Here is a 25995-nt window from a genome sequence, read left to right on the forward strand (position 1 = left end):
CATTACTCACAGCTAGTGTCGTAGAAACAAAGAATCAGGACTGGACCTGACTCAAAATAATCGGTCAGCCCTGATCCCGATCCACTGCATTACAGGGAGAAATTATGTTGACTTGCGCTGGAGAAAAGCTAGCTCGAATGCTCAAAAGAGACTTCTCAACTGACATGCCTGGATTTTAAAACACATACTGAAGAAGAACGAGTTCAGCGCTGCACAGCAGCAGGAGAACACAGCATTAGGCTGCTTTTAGAGATACTGGTTAGACACCCTGTACTTAACACACATTTTTGCGGTTGGCAATAAAGCTCATAAACAGCTTGACGGCTTAAATCAGGAGTGGACTGAATGCAGAACTAGAAAAAACTGTACTAAGGGAAATCTGTACTCTAGTTAGTCAATATACCAGTTGTTGCCAGTAAACATATTAACTTCTACTTATTTACTGCCATTACAATGTACAGCTGTGGTCTTAACTGATGGCATACTGTTCCAAATAACATCAGTGTTTAAGGGTATGAACGTGTGTGCTACTTACGGGGTGCTCCTTCTGCCATCTCTATAGCTGTTATTCCCAGAGACCAGATGTCACTCTGTGGAGGGAGAGAAAACACACGTCAGCTCATTAAAATGGACTGGGACAACATGCATTGACAAATGCACACCAACACATGTGCACAAACACCAACGCAAACATGGAAATTAGAGACATCTCGATCCGATGGACTGAAGCCAATCTAGATGAATTTTACCAAAACCGGGCATTGCCCTATTAAGTCCTGTTACAACAGCGATCCTTCATAATATATTTTGCTATTTATAAGTTCCACAGACAGACACTTGCAGCAGTGGGGACACACTTTCAGAAATTACCAACTGGTTTAAAGTGTTAAAAACTGTTTTATATGCAAGCAAAAAACAAACAAACAAAGGTTTGGTTGCTGACTTCTCTGTGAACCCCAGACCCTGTACAGAGGTGTTCAGTTCCACCACCAGCTCATCCGAATTCCTTTATGGGAGGATTAATTCATTCAAGTAAGTAAGTAAGTACTAGAGTAAATAATGACCTTGCTCAAGGAAAGGTTTGGAAACAGTTAGGGTAACATCAAAACGTACAGCAGCATTTCTGACAATGACTGTAATCTATGATGTACCTTAATAATCAGACCATAACACAAATGATTAGTCTGTGGTTTAATGATCCATTTCACAGTACAAGGAAGCGAAACCTCTGACAAGCACCATACAGTGTATAACAGCTGAGGCACACACACATGTACCCATATACATATACATTACCCTGTAGTCGTAGGTTGAGTCTGGGTTTTCATCACAGGCAATGACTTCAGGAGCCATCCAGTACGGAGTTCCAATGAAGGTGTTTCTTCTGCCCACAGTCCGATCCAACTGAGCACTCACTCCAAAATCAACTAGAGAGAGAGAGAACCCCTTAATAAACAGCTTTACTAGAAGAACACTTTGTTGAATACGATGCTTTGATAACCAATGTTGGATTTTGAGGTACTTTTCGTCGTCCTTTTTTCAGCTTCAGCATTTTAACAGAAGGTTTGACATTTGCAACCAGGATTTGCTGGTATATTGTGAAATCCACCACCCTATACATGCAATATTTCCAAAGTCACTGGCAGCAACACAACCCCAAAGAATGACGGACATACCCAACCCCATCACAGTTGGCAGGGTACTGTTGTTTCTCAGACCTTTGCTAATTGTAGCCAAAGACTTCTATATTGATTTGCCATAAATAGTGTTTCATTTGATTAGCGAGAGGCTGCCTTTACTACTATTTAAAATAAATTAATAAAAAATTACAGAACATATTTAGCCAAGCGTGCCCAAACTATTACATAGAACTTTAAACAAACAGACACACACAAACATAGGCAATTTAGTGTGTTAGAGTTGCCATTTGTCAGCATGTCTCTATTAGAGCAGAGAATGCCTGCAGGAGCTTGTTGTACTTTGCCCTAATTGTTGGATTAAATGTTGAATCAGTGTTAAACCAGAATGTACGCTAATAACGAGGTCATGCCAATCAAACCAGCACTACAGGCTGAGACGACACACACATACACACACACCCACACACCACTGATCCGTTACAGATTAAAGAGACACTCGAGCGGACACAGAAACACACACACACACACACTTCTTACCAAGTTTGACCTCAGCGTTCTCTGTCAGAAGAACATTCTGGCCTTTGATGTCTCGATGGATGACCTTATGTGCATGGAGGTGGGACAGGCCCTGAGAGAGAGCATGAGAGAGATAGAGAGAGAGACACTACTTTAAACAGGGATTTGTTGAAACACATTTTAAACTCTGCTTTAAGTCTTTGCCTGACCTATGAGTAGGGTGCATCATTAGCGTACCCCGCTTTTGGTGGAGTAACCGTCTCTACTGTCCAGGGAAGGCTTTCCACTAGATTTTGGAGCACTGCTGTAAGGATCTGATTGCATTCGGCAACAAGAGCATTGGTGAGGTCAGAATATTGGATGATCACCCCAAATATATCGGATGGAGCATCATCACTCCAGAGAACACAGTTCCACACTGCGGGAATATAATAAACCAGTTGGCACAATGCCAAGCGTGGCCTAGAGGGTTATGTGTATCTGCTCCAGAGAGTCCTATTCTATTGGCAATACTTCACTACAGGAACTAGACAAGCTGTGTGAGTGTGTGCATGCATTTGCACATCTGTGTCAGCAATGGGTGAAACCTAAGATTAATGCATTTATTAGAAGGAGTGTCCACAAATGTTTGGACATATAGTGTATTTCACGTTAACTTAATATCTAGTGCTTCCTTCCCAATTTCAGTTCCCACCCTCTAGCTAGGACTCCCTCTATCACACAATGTTACCAATGCTGGAAGGGTAAAGTCTAGAACATGCTACCTTTGTTTCACAAGAAACCAGCCAGTCCTGCTTCCTTTAAAACGGCTGATAAAGCAATGCCTATGGACAGCTCAATGTATGTGGAGGAGACAGCTGACTGCCAATACTTACTTATGCCAGCTAACAGACGCCCACACTAGCTAGCATTGTGCTGAGTGATTGAGGGAGGGGCAGGGCAGTCCTACCCACCCAGAGAGACTGAGGTCAATGATGCTTTCTGGGACTTTTAGCCATCACTGGGTATCAAACTAACAATCTCCTGATGAACGGGCCAACATTTAGACAGTCGTGCCACTCATGCTTTTAGGGCCTTCTGTTCAAGTCATGCACTTCTATGAGCCTATGAACATCAATGTATCAGTCTTACCCGCAAGATCTCCCTGCAGATATAAGCGATCCAGTCTTCCTTCAGCGAGTTTCCTTTAGTGTTCTTCACTAGATCAGTTACTGAGCCAGCGCCGCAGAACTCCATCACCAGCTACAGCACCCACACACACACCCCAAAAAAAAGGTCTTTAACATACATATATGAACTTTCATATGACAGATATTAAACAACAGTACACACAGAAATCCCAAAGACAAATTACCCTGGTAAATAAAACGGACTTTGATTCTGACTGTCACTGTGATTATTCTGGGTTATTTCGTACAGAGCCTAATTATGCACCGTCAGTCAGACTCGAGTTCATACTGAACACTAAATTAGTCATAAAGTGCCAGGAGCCCTGTACCAAATTCATGTTACTGCCTGAGAAGGAGTACAAAACCAGACAGGAGTATCCGCAAAGCTCCAGCCAAATTCAAACACAACAGACTATACACCTCAAAGGACATTACCCACTTTTTTCATATGTGGGGATCCTTTGGGAGGTCATAGTTCTACATGCAAGTGGTCTCACAATTAGGGAAATGGAGAGCCTTTCAGACATGCATGGTAACCCAGACCTTTTCTAGACAGTATTTAGGGGAGATGTATGTGTGATCGCCAATGTCTATATCAGTATTGTTGTTGTTTTTTTTGGTCAAATATATTGACTAAAATATATTGATATATTGTAATAAAAAAAGGAAACATTCAAGGGGGTGAATAATTTTATGAGCACTATATGCACATGGGGCATGAAGGCTAAATTTAGAAAGACATTGTTAACATGGTGCATCAAACTTCAATATAAAAATGAAAAAATACATATTTCACTACATAGTTTTATGTGATAAGCTCATTTTCACGGATGTCACCCAAAAACCTTACATCTCTTTTTTTGGCAGTTTTTCACTTTGACTTAATGTAAATCTGGCAGTTGGTCTTTATATTGTATCAAATGTTTCCTAATGGACCAAAAGAAAATGTTATTTCACACTGACTTCCATTGAAAGGTAATTTCCCTCTCCTGTAAAGTTGCTATAGGTTTTTGTGTGACAGCAGAAAAGTTGCACACTGCAGTATTGCTGCAGTGTTACACAGACCCAGAGCTGGTCATCATGGCCCGGTGGACTCTTCTTGACGAAGGCTCCGTAGTATGTGGCGATGTTTCTGTGGTGGCTGTACTTCTTCAGCATGTTGATTTCAGCTTTTATCTCCTCTTCCTCTTCCTCAGTGACATCCATCACCTTTATAGCAGCCAGCTGCCCAGTCTTCACATGGCGTCCCTGAGAGAGAGAAAGCGTGAGAGAAAGCAAGAGGGAGAAGAAAAAGAGGGGGATATAGAGTTTAGGACTAGCTGCTAGCAGATGTGGGCTCTATTAATAGCTAGAGAAAGGCCTATATTGGAGATATCTGATCAGGAGGCTTTTACTCTACACTCTTACAGTCCAATAAGCTTTACACTACAGCAATGACCTCAATCTGACCCTCCATCACTTTACAATACGGCACAATGACCACCAACTGATCCCGTTATACACCTGCAGCACTGACCTCTAACTCACCCTGTCACTCTACACTCACATAGTCCAGTGCACCTCATACTACAGCACTTGCCTTTAAAGAAATCTTAGTATCTTAATGTAATACAGACTGGCATGGCTTCAGTTAGCACCAGCTAGAATGATTGAATGGCACCATTTAAATGAGAAATTTCTGTTAGCAATATTAGTTAGCAGCATTTCAGACAGAACCACTGGTTTAAGGCGTATTATTCTGTAACTACTCAAACTGTTTGGGACATACTATGAAACGCATAAGTGAATTAGTTACATGTTGTAGATCTGAGGCTGAGGATTGTAGTGTAACGGAAAGGTCCAGCCATACATGCTAATGTTACTAACAATGAATAAAAGCTAGTAGTCACCAGTCCGCATGATCTTATTTGAACAACGCTGTCTAGTGACTATTCACCTTCATTCATTGTCAGCAAATGTCAGCATTAATGACACAAGCACTGCTTTAAAGGGTTAAACCTTTGTGTTAAATATTTATCTGAAAACCATTAGCATAACCATTAGCTTTTAACTCTCAGTAACACTTCCACTAAGCCTTTAGCTTTTAAACTGTCAGTGCCATGCAAGTGTCATCCTTAGACTCTCTGACCACATTCACAATGCTCCTGTACATTTGTCCTGATTAATAGGAACAGTTTTGCGAAAAATCGAAAATGTATTTTTTGCTCAAGCAATGAGTGTCTAAAAATGTGCCTGACACTAGTGTTCATGTTGATCTTTACATTTTCAGTTTCTTACGGCAAGCAATATTACAAAACAACAACATTTGAATGGAAAGTGAACACTGTAGACCCAAACTGACACGCTAGTCATGATACAAAGTGGACTGACCGATTCTGATATCTTTTTAAATCCCTTTCTGGACTTCCTGAAGGCCTCACAAAGCTCCTTATATCTTGCCATGAGGATACCACTCACTTCAACCATCAAAAGCAAACTAAAAAGATGGGCTCCTCCAGAATCCTCTCTAACGATGTTCTGATCATCTCCAGCTGATGTGGTGCACCTGATTTTAATTCCCCTCTTCTCACCTTGTACACTTGTCCATATGTACCGTTGCCCACGACCTCCACCAGCTCAAAGATTCCTGCTGGGTCCTGGAAAACAGACAAAGAGAAGAGTGTTCAAACACCACACACACACACACACACACACACACACACACAAAATTGTACAGCTGGTACAGCTATACCTTAGAATTGGAGGCTATAATGGTAATACTGTATACCACTGCATTTAAAAATGTTGACGGGGTCTCAAAATAAGGACGGTATTTTGATCTGATGTGTCAGATTTCAGTGCAGTGTCTATCTAATTCACAGCCAAATAGGCCCCCATTCACATTTAAAAGAGCCACAGGGTGGGGGCGCTGTAGGAGCTCACTGATTGGCGAGGTCACACTGTGAAAACAGGTGGAGAAACAAACAAACCAAAAAAGCCCACCGAAGTTGTGAGTTAACAACACACAGAGTTTGTTTGAAAGGGAGATCAAGTCCAAACATGCCAGAACCTTTCTGTTACTCTGAACACTGGTTACTTGACTGGTTACTTGACTTCGCCAACAGCTGATGAACTGAGTTGTCTGATATTCAGTGGAGCTGTAGCCGAGCTAGCTCAGCAAAGACTAGCTTAGTGAGTGACCACAGAGAATAAAAAAAAAAAAAAAAACCTTTAATTTCAGCTTTCGGTCCTTTCAACAGCAGTCGCTCGATCTGAGTCAGTCATTCTCATCTAAACGATTATCTGTGGGCTTTCTGTCAGCCAGACTTTAATTTCTCCTGTGGTGAGCAGACTGTTATCCTACCAACACAGCTCATGCTAACCAGCTTCTCTCTCCTGATTCAGAGCAGTTTAACATCTGCAGTTGCTGTCAGACTGATGACCTAACACTTATTGAATGACAAATGAAATTGTCCTTGTCCATCACACACATTTTGAACTGATCTGTCAAGGCATTCTTGGTGTCTGAAGTATACTAGTTAAATTCTAGCTATGAGGCTTACATGGCTAACCAAGAAACTAACAGCCACCAATTACAACTGCGGAAATGCCTGAATCATTACCCACTAATGTGGTTTCTAACACAGCAGTAGTAGCAGCCATGCTGAAGCCTCAGTCGTTTTTATCTTTGTCTATTTGCGCTAAAGGAGGACAAAATGTTTGAATAAGAAAGCTGTGTGTTAGACTAGTCTGTTCACCAAATGACAAGGTAGTGCACTGAAGTGATTAGAGCAGCTCCTATACTATTAGCCTGCTGTGGATACTAGAGATGCAAAATGAGCTCAGCATTGTATTGGCATCTGCAGATAAAAAAAATTATTAAAAAAATTAAAAAATGGAAGTGTATTGGATCCTTTTGGAAGAAATTCAGGAGAGCCTAGCCAACCCAGAGCTCAAACTCATAGATGGCCACACCATGCAGTAATAAAAACGATAACAGCAATAATATTATACCATTTATTACCACTTCTATCCAGCCATCTGTTTCTCATCACATCAGTCATGCACACAATACTGTCCAATTTCTATCTGTGGACATGTTTCCATGATGTTTGATAATCCTTTATCCTTTATTAGTCCCACAGTGGGGAGATTCTCAAAAATACATGCACAAAATACAGCATAATGCGTCATCAACAATATTCGACAATACTAAAAACAACGCTAATCTGGGACACAAAAAAAGTGGGTGAGAATTTGGTAAGGTTCACCCTAAAACATCAGTAATGGATTATCAAAACAGCTGTGATAAAAGTCAAAGAAATGTTTAAATCATGTACAAATAACCGAATGTTTAACTGGAATGCAGTCAACTCGGGAAAATGAAGCACAGCATTACACTGCTACACTGCTGGGACGGTCTGGAGGCACAAATTAGGGCTAGGCATCACAATATTTAAAAGTTTAATCTACATCAGTAGTAGGAGAGTTCAGATCCTCTGCCCTACTGAATACAGTGATTTTCCATCAACGTCTGCTGAACTTCATCTAATTAAACCAGTCTAATTACACTGTTGGTAAAGAAACCTGCAGATGATCAGTGTTTATTAAGCACTAACAGTATCCTCCTATATGCTCCATATGAAAAGCATATTGTGTATCACGTTAACTAAATTCAGCACTATATGATTAAGTTCATCATATTACCCAGTTTAAGCAGAAATCATACTGAGCTGCAGCTGCAGCTTTCATTCCTAACAGTGTAGTTAGTCTGGTTTAATTAGATGAAGAGCAGCAGATGTTGAATAAAAAAATCAAAAAATCAAAAAATCACTGTATTCAGTACGGGAGAGGATCTGAACAGCTTATAAGAATCTGACGTTACTGATGTTTTACATCAGATGAAGTCCTTGGATCAGGTAAGGGGAGAGGACACATGGGAACATTGGGGAGACCTAAGAGAGCCGAGAGGAATGAAAAGAGTGCTGCTCTATTACTGCTCGACAGGGGGATACCAATGGCTTATCGTTGCTTGTTTCACGGAAATAGTGATCTGGTTTGCTTAGCAGCAGCAACTGTAACATCAGTTTGCTAACGCTAACCTAGCTAAAAGGGTCATTACTTGTTCGGTAATGACCAGTAATGACCGTGCTTTCAAACATCATATTATGCATTTGATCGTACAGCATTTGTGAAAGTTTGGCCACGACGGCCACGACGATTTAATAAAGATGTTTGCTAGTACAGTGGGATTATGTAAATTATGTAAAATTAGCAAGGTAACATTAGCTTGGTAATGGCAGCTGGCATGCTAATGGTGCAGAAGCAATATTGGACGAGGCCGGCAACCGGCATGATGACTCTGGCTAGTTTTTACTTCATTGTGGTTTACTTAATAGTGTTGTTACCTTGGCAATGCGCATGCATCAGGAGTAAAAAGACCCCAAGTGGAACAAACTGAAACGTGATTTCAAAAATAATAACTAGTTTTATGTATTTGGGACAGATGTAGTATTTCAGTTCTGTCTCTCAGACTAACGGGCTGTTATGTTAGACACCCTTTGTGGATCCTGACAGATGATTACTTTTATACGAATTCATGCCAAAAGCCAACAGTAAGACTAAATTCTCTATTTAGACCAAGATTTGGACTCACACCCCAAAGACTGGACTCAGATGGAAGTGATTTTTTCTGTACACTTTATTAAATGTTTACATATCAATGTTAGTAGATATGTATATGAGAATTCTCAGCATAGGCCCAGAACCCCATATCCGTGCATCCCAAGCAGGTACGTAGTGTGTGTTGCTGTGTCAAGACACATCCACTATGCTTGTTCACATGTGTGTTCCAAGTCATGGCTGTAAAACACTGCCAAGAGCCGCGTACCGCAGTGAAGTAGGTTAAAAACAGTCACACATGCGCGCGCGCACACACACACACACACACACACACACACACACACACACACACACACACACACACTCCTTCAACGTGGCCTTGGCCTTGGGTGGGTGGACAGGTCTGCTGCTTTCCACATCTCTCTCGCTCACACACCTAGTGCTCTCATCTTTTTCTCTCTTTCATATTGCCTTTTCCTTCTCCTTTTAAAAGAGATCACACACTTCCCTCTGACAGTAAACAACATGAAGAGACTGCTTAGAGGATGTGTGGTTACATTCAAATTCAGGGGGAAATAAAAACACACACAGACAAAACCACAACGAGCTGATGCAAGAACTCGACAGCGCCATAGAAGTGTATGGACGTGTAATCTGCTACAGCTTGAAGATTAGCAAGACATGATTAGGAGTTGGAAAGCAAATATATTTACACACACATACATACATACATACATACATACATACATATTCATACACACGCAGAAAAAAAGTGAGAAACAGTGGAAACATGACTAAAACCTTTGGAGCAACCAAAGAACACTGCAAGAATGAATGTGAAAGGAAATGAGAGAGAGAGAAACAGGACGAGAGAGCAAGAGAAAGCGATTAGTTGAAAATGATGACAGGGTTGCCCGCCTCCTACTCAGTGAGTGGGAAGGAGAGAGGGAGAGGGAGGGAGAGTGAGGGAGAGAGAGGGAGAGGAGGTGTAGAGAAGGAGTGTGTGGGGAAACGTGACATCAGAAGGCTGGAGACCTTCAATCAGGGCTGCAGAGATGGAAGTGGAAACTGGGAAAGAGTCAGACGGTGCCATTCATGCCTGCTGCTCTTTATTCAAGTGCTGTACTGCACAAAAAAGAAAAAAATAAAGTCACACTGTGAATATAACATAAGCTACCAACTCATAAAACACATCACTGTATCCTTTTTAAATTTAATAATGAAGTTAATTGTATGACAGTTCCGTATCATTTGCTACACAATTTAGATTCTCCACAAGGGACCGCCATTAGCACCTAAATCACTATTGTGCAAATCATGTAAAGAGAGGAAACCCAAACCAGCAGAAGCTTACAAATGCATGAACAGATGCAGATAGAAATAAAAAGGGAAAATGGTAAAATTCTAAATATTTGCTGGCTTATATTAAATATTTGGTCCTTTGTTAAAATAAACAAACAAATAAAACATTTTAATATAAACTACCTGACAAACTGTAGGACATAACCTGCTTCACATGTCAGCTGCCTTCATTTGAGTGAGGAAATGGCTTGGGGAGCTGGGAAATGTTGTTTATTAATACACAACCAACAGTCATAAGAGTTCAAAACTTACAAAGATGAGCTTCCATAAACATCATAATGCATTTTACAAAGCAGACCTAAATGAGAGATTTTATTTAGCCACATGACTGACTGTATGCGTTTAGGTCTGGGTTGGGCAGTATATAAAAGTGAGGACAGTTTATAGACAGTTTATTATTATGCTGTGTCTACTGTGTCAAGTTCTGTTCTGCGTCCATCTAGTACACCACCCCACCCCTTCCCCATGTACACTGAAGAGAGCCACAGATTAGGGCCGCTGCGAGAGCTCACAAACTGTCGAAACATGATTTGAGCCTCATTTAGCTGGAACACGCACAGTGCTGTGGGATTTAGGCTACTAGCCGAATTATCCAAATAGCGCATAGTGTTCACTTAGTCTGGGAGCTTGTGAGCAAACTGAACTTCGTATTTGATTGATTTACGGTTTAATGCAGCATTAGATGGCACGGAAGTCACGTAAACATCTGCATTACTTTCTGCAGTTCTTTCACTACTCTCCACCCCCGGTAATATTGCGTACTGTGGTAATATTCTGAGACCGTAAGTGAATTCTGCCCAACCGTAGTGCCAGACTGTTTATCTATGCTTGCTGTTTTTTTTTTGAGAATAGGAATAAAAGTAGAATAAAAGTAAGAGCCCAGCAAACATTCTGCATTTCCTGAGTACAATAAATAGATTTGACAGATGTTCAGACTCATTTTTAAAAATGTAAACTGTACAGACTCTGGCTTTAAAGGAAATTATACCAATTCTGACATCATTCGAATTCCCTAGAACAATCTGTTGGGCTGGGGCCTGCATTATTTAGACCAAAATAATCTACTTTTGTTGGACTACATGAATACTTAACTTAAGCAAAACACCCACAAATGCACGAACCTGAACCTGCAATTGTTGAGAATGGCTTATTCATTCATTATTTCAAAAAGAACAACACAAAGTAGCATTACAGCCTTTTATATTGCAGATATTTCCTAAATTAAGGTCATATTTCTGGGTGGAATAAGGGAGGGAAAACTACACTATACTGAACATAAAACATTTTTCTGTGTTGAGTTCTGCTCAACAAACATGTTTTACATTAGCGCTCCATAATGCCTGGTGTGAAATGTAAACGTGGAAATAGCGTTTCTATACAAATAAATAGCTTTATTCACACAGGCAGTATTATACTGATGAGCTCAATACCTTCAGCAAAGGAGATGTGACAAAAACACAGTCAAAAAATTGCTGTGATCATTTCAGATGCATGTGCACTATGATAGTATATGGTGGACAATTAGCATTTATCTGTTATTCTTTTAGCATTTAACAACAAGGATCCTACATTATTATTATTATTATTAATACATATATACATATTATATATAAGTAAATTGGGCATTGGCAGCTAATGTAAATAATTTATCATTTACAACCCCTTCATCTATATAAAATCAGTGTAGGAACTGTTACAGCATTCTGCACCACGGTCATTGCGCACTCAGATTCCTATTAAAATGTCTAGAAGACGACACTTAATAAAGAAAGGCATTTTGACCTCCTAAAAATGTTGCTCTGTCCTTTGAGAAATTACATATTAAGACACAATGGTGTGAGAACAGTTTCCTACACAATAAAGCTCTTTAACACTAGAGAAAACTAAAGAGCTCAGACTCACATCCACAACATCATCAGAAGACAGGTTTCTGAGAGTACCTTGTGTGTGATAGGCAGCTCACATGACACCCCATCTTAACACTAGACCAAGACCAAGACAGTTTCAACTGTGAAGAGAAGACTTGAAGCTATATATATATATATCATATAGTATGTATGTATGTATATATACCTATCACACAGACATACACAGACAGACACACCCCAACCTGTATGCATGGGGGGTGAGCAGAGCAAAAACACAGGTAAAGGTACTGCGGTAAAGCCATAGAACTTACTTTAGGTGCGTTATTTTATACCCGTGCCTTTGAAATGGCAGAATTGAGACAAAGAGAAATGTGAAACGAGAGCTAGCTAGGCTAATGTAGAGTATCCATAGGGTGACGTTAGTTTTAATGCAGTGTTACGACTAATGCTCTAAATGTACAGATTCATCACTAAATACTACAGATTATTGCAATCAATCTTCATTTTATACCTTTGTAATTTTAGCTCTTCTACTTTGTGGTCAAAATAATAATTGCCAGTGTTTGACTTAACCAGTAAACAGACACCATGCCGAGCTTTGAAAGAACAGCCATTCATTTTTCGACTGGCGGCCAGTCTCCTCATTTATAACGCCTCAGGTTGTTCCCTGTTCTCCCCCTTTTTCCATATGAATGACTGCAGAATGAAGACCACCTCTGAATGCACTCTAATGTTATTGCCGCTAGGTAAACTGGATCATTCCAACGTACCTTCTCATTTCTACACATTTAAACACTGTATGTGCGCTTTTTGTGTGTCTGTGTGTTTGCTTCCATGCCCAATTCAAAAGTATGCTGTTACCTCATGTAGGCTACCATATGGCACAGAACAAGACAACTAAACTGCCTGCAGAAACTCATACACTGTTATTGCAGTAATGCAATACTCTGCAACAGCTGTACTACTGTTTCCAGCTTTTGTAACTCCTGATAAAGGACAGAAACCGCATAACTTTATAACTCACCTGGGGTTATTTCACTGCTCTGAGCTTGGTTTCGGCTGGTGATACGGTTCTGTTAGGGCTGTATGGCTACAAATGTTTGATACAGTTTCTGATCTGATTTTAATAATTCAATATTTATGTATTTAATTCCACAGAGCTGTAATTCCATACATCCTCACTTAGAAGTTAGAGGAGGGCAACACAACATTTCATCCTTCTCATAATGAAATGTGCTCCGTTTTGATAATATGGTTCTCTCAGTGTTTCAGGAAATCTTCAATACTTGAACGATGACTGACCAGGTTTCATTACAAATAGCATTCATTCTCATTAAATCATGATACATATTTTGCATCATGAAAACGTCCATATGCATCGTGATCTCACATTAGATTAGATAAATAGAACGTCTCAGAAAATGAACTTCATCAATGCCGGCCACGCCACCCAGTTTTTCTGAGTACAAGCCCTGCCTTTTTGGTCAAGTAAAGATGTTTTAAAAATGCTGCTCAGAAAAAAAAAAGAGATCTTAGTGTTTTTTTTTGGCTGTTTAAGCTGTTTCAACAATAAGGCAATGTTTGGCGTATAAGGCAACGTATTGCAAATGCAGAGTTCTTCTATACACACTCAATATGCATTCTTAAGTCACGATGGGCTATAGAGGACAAAACAGAGAGCCTTTAAAGGTCTGGACTGTAATGAAGAGGTGATGATTTGTCATATAAATGTGGTTACAGGAATTAATCAGTTCAGTAAGACTCTGTAAACTGCTGTTCTGACATTATAGCTGACCAGTGAAACTCAATTTGCAAACATCATTCTGTTCAGGTCAGTATAATGACTGGACCAATAGCAACGCCTCAAAATGGCTAGGAATAAAATCTTTTCACATACTACGACACGGTTAGCCCAAGTTAGCCTGTCTTAGCCCAAGTTACCCGTTAGTCAGCACCACGTTAGCCTCGCTGACTTGCCCATTAGAGCTCCCTTAGCAAGTTAGCATGATACACAAATGTCTTGTTTAAAATATGAACACCGCTCAATCAGGTACATTCATATCTTCCTAGGCCTTTTAAGGTTCCTCCCAGAGTCCTTGACTGACAGCTTGGATATGCGCAGTTAAGTAAGATTAGAACGAGGGACTTGGACCTTTGCCCTACATGGGTTCAAGGCAGCTTGGCCAGTCTTGGCTGTCGCGGTAGTGGTTTTTGTGGCAATGTCCAAAATGCAGTTTGCATGATGTGCAAAACCGTGTTTGCGTAGCTCGAAGCATCTGCATTTGTGGTGTGAAATATATTTCTGGCTTGACGTTACCTTTCACTGGATTTGATTGCATTCAGCAACAAGAGCGTTAGTAAGATCAGGATGTTGGATGATCACCACCCCAACTAGCCCACAACTAGTCCCCAACTGATTCCTAAAAAAAAAAAAAACAGAGCACCTTTATTCCAGAGAACACATAGGTTCACATTTACCTGCTCCAGAGAGTCCTATTCTGCAGTACTTCCTATTAGGCAGTACTTCTCTACAGGGACTAGTGTGTGCGCATCTGCACATCTGGGTCAGCAATGGGTGCAGCTTCAAGTAGTGGAATTAGAAGCAGTGTCCACAAACATTTGGACATGGTCTACTTTTTTTTTTTTTGAAAGCTTATGGGAGATAACATGTGAGACTTATTTAACTAGGCATGAAATTTCCTAAGGTTAAACATGTGTGTGTCCTCCAGACCTTCACACTACCACAAGTATCCTAGTGATCAGTGTGTTCCACAAATCTCACACTTATTTGGGCGTCCGCGTCACCTCAGCTTGCAGCGCACTGCAAACTGCACTGCACTGCTTTCCCAGAGTCCACTGAAGCTAAAAGAGGCCTGAGAAACCACCAGTGTGACAGCAAATGAGGATACTGTTATATATTAGAGAAAATGATCACTGAAACACTGACTAAAATGGAGGCGTAATCTTCAGTCAGGGTGATTTTAAGACCCTGGAATATTACAAGTATGTAAAATCTGCAAAATATGGCTAAAATTAGATAATGGCATAAAAATGATAATGGCATATTACACTGGTTGCAGTTGTATGCAGGCTTTTTGTAATTGGTCTAATCTCTTGCAACATTTCTTTAGTGTTCTGGAAAAAACGAGGATAATCACAGTATACTCTGAAAAGCGGACTGCGATGTCATTTATCACAGTAACGATAATGCCAGTAGTGACACTTGCAGTTGATTACTTGCTGCTGTTTTGTTGCTGCCTGTAGGCAAGATGCCTCTTTCACAAAGTTAAGACCTCAGTGGAACCCTGTTAAATAATGGGTTAACTTCTTCAGACAATGTATGCGTCTGTGTGTGTTTATATATCTCATAACATTTGTGTGCATAGCAGCGAGCGGGTTTTGTGCAGGGTGATCTATCAAACAAAGAGCTAAAGTGAATCATCCCTCCCAAAGCTCTCTCTCTCTCGCCCTCTCTAAAGAATTACACCACACAGGCTGCAGAGCTGTGGCATATAATACACTGTATCAACTCACCAGAAAAACAAAGAGAGAGAGAGAGATGTCCAAATATTTGTGGACACCTCTTTTATTGAATTAATTCAGCAGTTGTACCCAATGAGGAAAAGTACTGACAATACAACAGGACTCTCTGGAGCAGATAAACATAAACCTACTGGGCACCACGTCTTATGCCAGGCGTGTGATAGAGGGGTATAAAGCTCCCCAGCATTGAGTTGTGAAGCAGTGAAACTGTGTTGGAATGTGTTACTTCTGCGAGGAGTTGTGGATGAAGTGGGGTGGTGATCATCCAATATCCTCACATTATCAACACGCTTGTTGCTGAATCCAGTCACATCCTCACAGCAATGCTCCAAAACCAAGTAGAAAGCCTTCTCTGGACAGGAAAGACAGTTACTCCAACCGATACTTGATTCCAGAAGGACAAATTAGCGATCTAGACAATATTTTTTGTCAATATAGCATATCTTGATTAAAGCTCTCTCCCTCCAGAGACTCTCTTCACCACAATCGTACCAAACGGTACAAATTTTCAAAAGCTACAATTCGGGATTCGCAACACTGTTTTGGTTTACAGCTGCTTTCCCCAACATACTCTTCTAGATTACCTACAACAAACAAACACACCATTTAAAGCTTTTAACTGTGTCTCTTTAGGTCAATAATTTGGTGAAATGAATTTAATTCAACAGGCCAACACTCTTAAACACTTTCATTTTGGGGCAGATATTGCCTAAAGTTTAGAGAAGCAGGCTTGGGACCACAAGATTTCACAAGATTTCGAATCCCAGGACTGGCATCCACGGCTGAGGTGCCCTTGCTGAGATCGCTAACCCACCGTGAAACAGTGAAACACATTGAAACAGGTTGAATTCTGTCATTCCTGCTGTGCAATGGCAATAAATTTAGCACACTGGTCTCCGGAGAGGCGCAGCCAGCTTGAGCATGAGTCCTTTCCTCCCCACGAAGTTTCAATAGTGTGAGGCCACACCCATCTGCTACCAGGAGTCTCAGAGAGTGCACGGTTGTCTCTTTTGGGAGGATAGGATGGCCCTCCAGCTCCCCCAACAATTCAGCATAATGCTACCCAGTGAGGGTCTGTCCGCTGATGTAGCTGAACTGGTACTTAGTGTTCTCCTCCAAGCATGTTCATTTGAACTGCTGGTAATGCAGCGTCACTGTACATCTGTAGTGCAATGACTTGCATCCCAACAGGTCACATTTTTTTCTGAGTATACTGTGGACATAGTCACTGCATGCTCCCTTAAAGAGAGAGACGAATTTCCACCTGGTTAACCTGTTTTAGTGCAGTTCAGTGTGTAAACTGTAGAAAGCCAGGCTACAGCGTCTCTGAGACAGAGAGGGTTAAGGCCTTGCTCAAGGACTAAACAGTGGCAGCTAAGTAGACCTGAGTATCAAACCCAAAAGCCTGTGACCAATAACCCAGTGACAGTACCGCCACAGCTCTGCGGCCTGTGCTGAGACAGAGAGCTTTAAGACGGATGATTCACTTTCGCTCTTTGTTTGATAGATTGGCCTCCATGAAACCCGCTCACTGCTATGCACGCAAACACACACACACACACACACACACACACACACACACACACACACACACACACACACTCTGGAGGGGTTTCTAAGGAGTTTTAAATCTACCGAGCAGATCATTACTGCCACATATTGCATACCCATGTTACCTAGAGTAGGCCTAAGTCCCTTTCAGACATGCATGGTAACCCAGAATTTTTCCGGACATTATCCAGAGCAGCTGTATGTGTGAATGGAAATCAGCTGTACTAGACATTACCCAGGCTTTATCCTGCCAGCCCCCTAGTACAGGTCCGGGTCATGTCCAAATAAGCACATGTGTAAATAAAGCAGGTAAATTTCTAGAGAATTCACAGTGGGCGTGTGGATATTTCTCATGCTATTGGTGCAAAATTGGCAGAATTACTTCATGATGTATAAACAAATAGAAATTCTCCAACATAAACAAAGTTTTTTTTACATTACAAGTTCTCCCGTAAAGTTACCTCTTGGCAACATGGGACAGCAATGATATTATGTATAATTTTATATTATTGTATTTTCCCCCATATTGCCCATCCCTAGAGCTGTATTAATAAAAATAAGTTTTTAAAATCCTACATTAATCCTACTTTCCGGTATTGACAACTGTAATACATTTAGTATTAGTAATATGCATTAAATTACAATTTACTTTCACAGTAAATGAAAAATATATAGTAGTTACTAGAGCTGGAAAATGTGATTGTATATATTATTATACCACAGTTAGTTCCAACATGACATGATTAGCTGAGGGCATTCTATGGGTGTCTAAACTTTCCGATGGGCACCCTGAACGATTTCTGCAGGTCCACTTTGTTCCCTTGCAGTCTAGAAATCACAACCAACAGTTAAAAAATAAGCTTGACAGTTAATGAGCTTAGGGGTGGGCAATACGACAGAATTTTTACAGTCTCGTGATTCACAATATACTTTTCAGAGCAGATCACGAATATCGTCAGTGCTTAAAGAATGCTGACCAACTGCACATTTCAGTACAGCGAATGTACTTAGTCAGGTTTAGTTGGAAGGAGTGCAGCACATTTTGAATAAAAGACATTGTACTAAGTATGGGAAAGTATCTGGATAGCCGTTTTCAAAATCTGTCACTACTGATGCAATTTGTCTGTGCATAAAAAGTATTATGATAAACATTGTGTAAAATAAAAATGCCTTTACATGTTGTGATACAATATTTTCACCATATCTCCCACCCCTAAATGAGCCCACCAAAAGACCTACAATGAAGAACACTGCCTGAACAGAACCAGAGCAGAGAACAACAGAACCAAAACACTCCCATTACAAAAATCTAATCGACGCTCTCTACACCAGCAATTAGTGGCAAAGCGTGGTTGTTTGATAGGCAGCCTGTTTCAGTGATGTCTTTCATCAGAACACAGCTTAAAACAACTACAACAACAACAACAACAAAACTAATTAATGAGGTTGGAAACAGAGAGAGATGTCCAAATATGTGTGGACACCTCTTTTAATGAATAAATATAGCCATGTTAAGTTGTACCCAATGCTGACACAGATGTACTGCTTCTCTAGTCCCTATGGAGAAGTACTGCCAATAGAATAAGACTCTCTGCAGCAGATAAACATAAATCTATTGGCACCACGTCTAATGCCAGGTGTGGGATAGAGGGGTATAAAGCCCCCCAGCATTGAGTTGTGGAATGTATCTGGAATGATGGTGCTCCATCCAATACTTCCGGAAGGAGTTGGGGAGTTGGGGATGAGGTGGGGTGGTGATTATCCATTATCCTGACCTTACTAACACCCTTGTCGCTGAACGCAATCAGCGGCAGAGCATGGTTGTTTAATGGGCAGCCTGTTTCAGTGAAAATTAAATAATAATAATAAAAAATTAATGTGGTTGGAAACAGTTGTATGACCCTTCCTCAGCACTTGAATGCAGCAGTACTTAGATAGTACTTAGACTTAGATATCTGAGCTATTGAAGATCGAATAGTAAACATCAGGACTAAAACTGTGGTAGAACTACAATAACATAAGCTCTGACCAACTGCAGGTTTCAAAAACAGCAGAATTAGTCTACTACTAACGACTAATATTAAATACTAAGCCTGCAGATCTTAATCTTGAAGGTTAAAGAGAAAAAAGAAAAAAAATCTGTAAGTTTTATCAATGCTCCTTCCGTTCCAGGTCAAAAAACTCCCACTCCAACAGGTTCTCCTGGTTCCTCTAAACTCGCCCCACTGGCTCAGCTGTGCTACGGGAAAGCCCACAGTCAGCGAGCACACACTGCCGATTAGCTCGCTGGCTTAGCTGGGATTTTGGAGGCTGGATCATATTTCTGAAAGCTGATCTGGGTTCAGGGGTGGACGTTCATATTCAAATGAATGGGATCACACAGGGGAGTTGACATCTTTCCTACTCTGAAATGCTAGACACATTTGGGTCCTGTGTCCCCTTCTATAGGCCTGAGTTAACTTTTGCATGCATCAGCAGTTTTATAAATGGTGACAAGGAATGAAAGCTGGAATTTTAGATTCAGTTGTTCTCACAAGTGGCTCACTGTGAAAAGTAAAAGTAGAGAAACTCAATGGCACATTTGTATTTGTTTACTTTGTTTTACAGTGTAAAACATTGAATAATAATGTACATTTCTGTAACTCATTGAAGTATGTAATGTAACTCATTAAGTAACCGTATACACAATATGGACTATAAGTATTAAGACCCCTGCTGATTCTCTGTTTCTTCCAAAATCAAAGGTAATAAAAAAGAAAGGCTTTTTACTAGATCTTGAAGCATTGCTACGAGTGATCTGATGTGCATTTAGTAACAAGAGTGTTAGTGAGGTCTGAATGTTGGCTGACCACTACCCCACCTCATCCCCAACTCCCTAGATCATCTCAAAAGTATTGGACAGAGCGTCATCATTCCAGAGAACACAGTGGCATTAGACATATAGGTTCATGCCAATAGGTTAATGTTCATTAGCTCTAGAGAGTCCTATTCTATCGGCTGTACTTCTTTATATGGACTAGACAAGCTGTGTGTGCATTTGCTAATGTGTGTCAGCAAGGAGTACAACTTAAAATAGCTGAATGCACTCAATAGAAGTGGTGCTCACAAACATTTGGACATATTACACTTTATGTAATCCCACAATTACATTTGAGTAGTAGAGTAATACTGCAGTTATAACTGTAAAAATGAGTGTGTGTGTGTGTGTGTGCTCCTGCAGGCAAGCTTTGTTGGAGGATTCAATCAAAATCTCATTTTTTTTCCTGTCCTTCTGATTTGTGATCAAACATGTCCTGCTGAAATCAGCCCAACACCAATGCCCATCAATACCGATACACCGCCTCTGGTAACTGCTATGCCTTCCAGCATCTACCATGAGTCATTCACTACTATGAACTAGTACGAAACTAGGTTCTGTACGTATTGTGTAGGTGTCGTCAGTTCAACACACATTAAAAACAGAGCTTAAGGGGACAGAAATAACAGAAATAAAAGTTAGAAGTTAGCGTTTGAGCCTAATCTGGCATAAAGCTCTACATGTGAGATACAGTCGGTGTGGCCACCTAAAAATAATACAATTATCTCAGGTCAATGACAATTTGCACACAGAAGTCACAGTTCAAGGGCCACATCAGTTTTGACATCCCAGAGCAACAGACAGAAGTTCAAATTATGATTACTAATCTCGATCAATATTGATTATTGATCCATCCAGGGTGGTACAGGTATAATTGGTACAGTACGAACTTCTTTAAGCAGTCAAATATAAACAGTAAAACACACAGGACATTTGTTTTTTATGTAGGGCTGATTTTAAAATAATAATAATAATAAATAAATATATTAAAAACCCAAAAGGCAATAGGTCACACCTGACTACAGAACTGTAAAGTACAAAAAAAACCATAATAATAATAATAAAAAATCAAAATAAAAACGCAAGAAAAAACTCTTGGTCAAGAGAACAGGCACTCGCCATAATGAGACACCGATCAGCTTAACCCCAGCTTTGCATGGCATGTTTCTAACTTGCTAACGGCTTACTGCTTAAGGTTTTCGGGTGGAACTCTTGGAGCTCTTGAGGAATTTGGTTCTGCATTACGTTCATCAATCTGCACTCACAGACCACCGTGTGCGCACTCAACCAGAACATCTAGACTGGGCTGGTTCAGGTCGATTGCACATACTGTTACACCCCTGTTTACATTACATTACATTTGTACAGGTCTGACATAAATACAGGCCTCTCACAAGTACAGTCTTTACTGTGGTCTACTCTCTGATGCAGAGTCCACTGAATAGTATCGTATTTTGCTGGGAATTCCCCGTGTAGAACAGAGCTTAACATGATATGATTACACTAAATGCATTTATTCAGTGTCACCACTCCCTCCTCTGCAGGCCTACCACTCGTTCAGACCAAAGCTCAGTGTGCTGTGTTATACTGAGGTAGGAACTAAGGTCAGAGCTAAAATCTTAATGCCCTCATACTTTTGACACACTCCTTAGTAAAGGCAGCGGCTATATGTAGATCAATGACAACTTAAAGAACAATATGAATGTTTAAATGGTTATTCTCTATGATGGAAAAACCTCTTATGCATGCTTTTATATAGAATCTTTAAAAGGGGTTCAATGTAGCACCAAAAAGAGGGTTTCACTATTGTTATGAGCCAATAGACCCTGAGACCATTATTGCTGACAGTGTATGGTACAGGATCAGATGAGGAATTACAATAATCAGTATTTATAACGATAATAAGTTAACTTGCAGAGTGCCGATCCCATATGCGTAAAGAATGTCTTACGAATGACGCAGCTTACATAGCTTGTCCTTACATGACTGTTTGCATTTCGTTTTCCTTCAATATTTTTAGCTTGAAGTATTGCTAAATGTGATCAAACATATCAATATTACATTCTAATTTCAGCTGAGTTGTAAGAATACTTTTTCTTTACCCACAGATAGGCCACATTTCTAAGAAGGAAACATACTATTATTCAACTCTAGTGTATATCAGTCCAGGCTGATTTCATTCTAAAGATTATTTTTCAGTAATTACAAGTGCAAAAACAGCACAGGTATGCTTTTAGGATGCATTGTACTCCTCTGGATCAGTAAGCGTCAGAGTCACACTCACATATTTATAAAGATGTTGACTGGTTATCAGCGAATAAGTCTTCTTTGATGCAGAACATCCCGCAACTAAGGGCTTAAACCGTTACTGTCAAACAATCTAAAGAATCTAGCAAATGACACTGCAGTTTGTTATTTATTGTAGGATTAGTCTGGCACAAAATCAAGTTAACGTGATTTTTCTCTGACCCCAGATTTAGTGGATCTGCCATGACATGATCACGACATGACATGATCACATGTACTTCTTTAGTTTACAATGAAAGATGCTAGGCTAGTAGGGCTAACAAAGTCTGAACTAGGACGGTCACCAATCTCATATATGTAAATATACACCACAATCTTAATGTACTCGCTTTAAAAATATATCCAAACGCTGTGCAAATATGTTCATACTAACTACTTGATAACATGGCAGACAGAAAGACAGACCTCATTTAAACATTTATGCTAATACCGGAAGGAACTCTTCATTGGGCTGTGTCGACAAGTTTATTTCAGGTTTTTTTAGGTTCATATATGTAAGCAAAGATCTGGATCCATTTTGAGTGTCTGGGAGACATTTTGGCCATGTATTTACCATGATGGGATCGAGGACAGTGCAAGACGGGTGCAAAAGTAGCCTAGCATTATCATCTCTTGTTCTAAACAAAAGAAGCAAACTTCAGATGTCTTGGCTGATCGACTGCATCTGGGGCCAGTGATGAAGCGTCATTTGATTTTTGACCAAACCATACCCTTAAAGTCACAAATACTGAAAACCGCTACCTGCGTGACACAAATACCAGTATACTGTTTTTTTTGCCTTCATAGAGAGATAGACAGAGACAAATACAGAAAGAGATACAGATAGACAATCAGCAATTTCAACACAATTACAATAACCATAATACATCAAGATGCAAACACTTGTGATTTGCCAAAAAAACACAGAGATTCAACTGGCGTGTCTGAGACTGCAGGATGTACCCAGTAACCACAAGAGAAATAAACAAAAATCAGCTGACGAGAAGCTGTTCGGAAGCAGGAATGCTTGGCTGCGGCGCAGCGGGAACACTCCAAAACAGATCAACATTAGCCCTTACTGAAAGCTATAACACAGAGACATTAAAGAGCCCATATCAGGGAAAATGAACTTTCTCTTTTTTTATAAGTCTGATGCAGTGTGTGAACACTGTTAAACGTTTAAAAAGGTACTGCTTTTACGCCAACCATTGTGACATCACTGTCAACACTGTGATGTCACAACACTGTGATGTCACAACACTGAAACACATTTCCATCGAGCCTCCAATTCAGCCTACAGTCTATCTACCCCATCCCTTCAGACTTAAAGGTGCTGTATACGATTTCAATCCAAATTGTGTCAAATTCAGCCGTCATGAGTCATTCAGCCCTGCTTCTTCAAATGGGAAACGAACAAATGGCTCAGACTAAGAAAAACAACGACAATTTGTGCTTGTGCACAGGAGAAATCTCAGAGCACTGAAAGACATGAACAGGGATGAAGACGTTCCAGTATTCCTGCTTAATAGGTGGGTAGCTGACCTATTTTTTACTGTGATAGATAAACACACCTGTTATGCTTAGCTGCAACAATCATAACAGTTTGCTAACCCATCATGTATTAATTTGGGGGCGGAGCTTCTGAAGGAGCCCTGAAGGGAGGGAGGGAGTTTGCTTTGCGGTTCAGCAGCCGTTCTGAGAATCCCATACAGCCCCTTTAAGTTATAAATACGGTTTCAGTATTAAATGGGGTACGAGACAGGTGAGCCAATGAGAAGTGGTCTCATTTACATTTCAGTAAGTCAGTTGGTTTCATTTTAATGAGCTAGAGAGCTTGGAAATGGCCATGTGATATTGATGTATGGCTGTTTTCAGTAGGTAAGTGAACATAGGGGGAAAATATGGGTCTTTTAATCTTAGAGTAAGGGTAGGCTACAGTCCTCACACCAATCCTCATGGGCCTAGGCTTGGGCCCGGTTCATGAATACAGAGGCCTGCTGACCCTGAGGCAAGTGCTCAGGCCCGGTCATAATTGAGCTCAGCCCTAAACAAGCCCTAGTGGCCTGTGGCGCTGCTTCACAACAAACAGGCTTCGTTATACAGGCGAGTAGGCTCAGGGAAACCTGTTAGCAGCCTGTCACGACCACGTCGTGCTTCACTTTCGACTCCCGCAAGGCACCTTACACGACTGCCATTCTCGACGTGCATGCAAGAGAGATAGCTACAGCCAGTCGCTCAGGTGTTTCGTACAGGTGTGGCTTGCAGGTAAAAGTTACCCGGCTGTTAAGTTAACTTACCCTCAGCGCGGCCAGGTCGATTTCGTCCAAACTCCGTGTGGGCGCGTTTTCAGACATGGTTCAGCCAAGTTCGTAAAGTCCGCGGCCAATGCGAAAAGCACGTATATTCCCTCAAGCAGAAACCACCTCGACTTCGCCCTTTAATTCAACGTTGAGGCACAAACAGGAGAGGCGGCTCAGAAAAACTTGAGACGTCCCATCTGGCTCGGCAGCTCGACAGCTACAGTGAACGATAACGATAACAATAATAATAAAAAATAATAAATCGGCAGAGATACAGCTGTGTATTTTTCCTCCCGGCCTCCCTACGATATAGATGTCGAATAATAATAATAATAATAATAATAATTAGTTTGCGGGGTTTGTTTCGAGGTTTATAGGCCAACTGCGACTGATCCCCGGTCTGTCAGGTAGCGTGTTAGGCGATAAGTAGCTAATGTTAGCCAACGCTGTTAATCCTCAGACTGCGCTGCATTACATTAGCTCCAGCGGTCACTCCTCGCTGGAGATCCGATCACTGCCCCTACAGTGCACTCCTCTTCACCGCTCATTTTGGCAAGCCCCGCGCTGCTGCTGCTGCTGCTGCTGCACCTCACGAAAAAGGCAGTCGGAGGGATTATGAGAAGGAAAAATGTCAATACGTGCAGCGACAGTCGTGTCGTAATCGAAAACCCCCCCTAAAAGCCCAATTTTTCCTTTCACCGAGCCGAAGTTAAGGCGTAGGCTAAGCTAGCGTTAGCCAAGCTGACGAACCGAGCTAATAAACAAAACGGCGCCGCATCAGCCGAACCTCTCTGCCATAACCGTACCGCGTCTGTGCTGCCCACGCAACACACACACGCGCGCGCGCGCGCACACACACACACACACACACACACACACACACCTAAACACACGGCCTGGGCTCCAACATTGCCCTTAAGACCTTAAGAGCCTGTTTAAGTCGCAAAGCCCAGTCTGTGCTGGTCAGAAATGCACCCCAATAAAATGAAATGTTTACGTCGCCTGACAGAAACTTTCGTTCCGTCCAGCCGAGTTGAAAACGTCAAACGGTGTTTTCAACTTGAACCCTTTCTTTCCAGAGAAGGAGGCTCCTCTTTGACACGAGACGAGTCGTTTCACGTAGGTGGATTACAACGACTCCTGCTCCTAACTTTAAATCTCTGCAGGTACAGAAAGATCAGGCGTTGTTGTGGCGCGTTCACGAGACCAACTTCTCTCTCTCTCTCTCTCTCAGTCTTGTTTTGGTACGGTCCTGTTTTTCCAGCGCTATGACGTCTCTCCTCTGCACGAACACACAACACC

General features: G+C 41.0%; 1 protein-coding gene across 5 annotated transcripts in view; it reads right to left on the minus strand.

Annotated features, from left to right (window-relative positions):
• Positions 1–25995, minus strand: part of mink1 (misshapen-like kinase 1) — a 63158-nt gene extending 37163 nt beyond the window's left edge. For 4 of the 5 annotated variants that reach the window (XM_072674266.1, XM_072674258.1, XM_072674240.1 and 1 more), the window contains exons 1-7: positions 24691–25995; positions 5896–5961; positions 4391–4573; positions 3288–3398; positions 2178–2268; positions 1297–1427; positions 536–590 (exon numbers count right to left, since the gene is read on the minus strand). In XM_072674266.1, the coding sequence (XP_072530367.1) occupies positions 536–590; positions 1297–1427; positions 2178–2268; positions 3288–3398; positions 4391–4573; positions 5896–5961; positions 24691–24747 (694 nt within the window). In that variant the 5' untranslated portion in view covers positions 24748–25995. The remainder of the gene's footprint in view (positions 1–535; positions 591–1296; positions 1428–2177; positions 2269–3287; positions 3399–4390; positions 4574–5895; positions 5962–24690) is intronic. The other variant, XM_072674250.1, reaches the window with a different exon arrangement.

Source organism: Salminus brasiliensis, chromosome 1 (genome assembly GCF_030463535.1).
Source record: "Salminus brasiliensis chromosome 1, fSalBra1.hap2, whole genome shotgun sequence".
Lineage (NCBI taxonomy): Eukaryota > Metazoa > Chordata > Actinopteri > Characiformes > Bryconidae > Salminus > Salminus brasiliensis.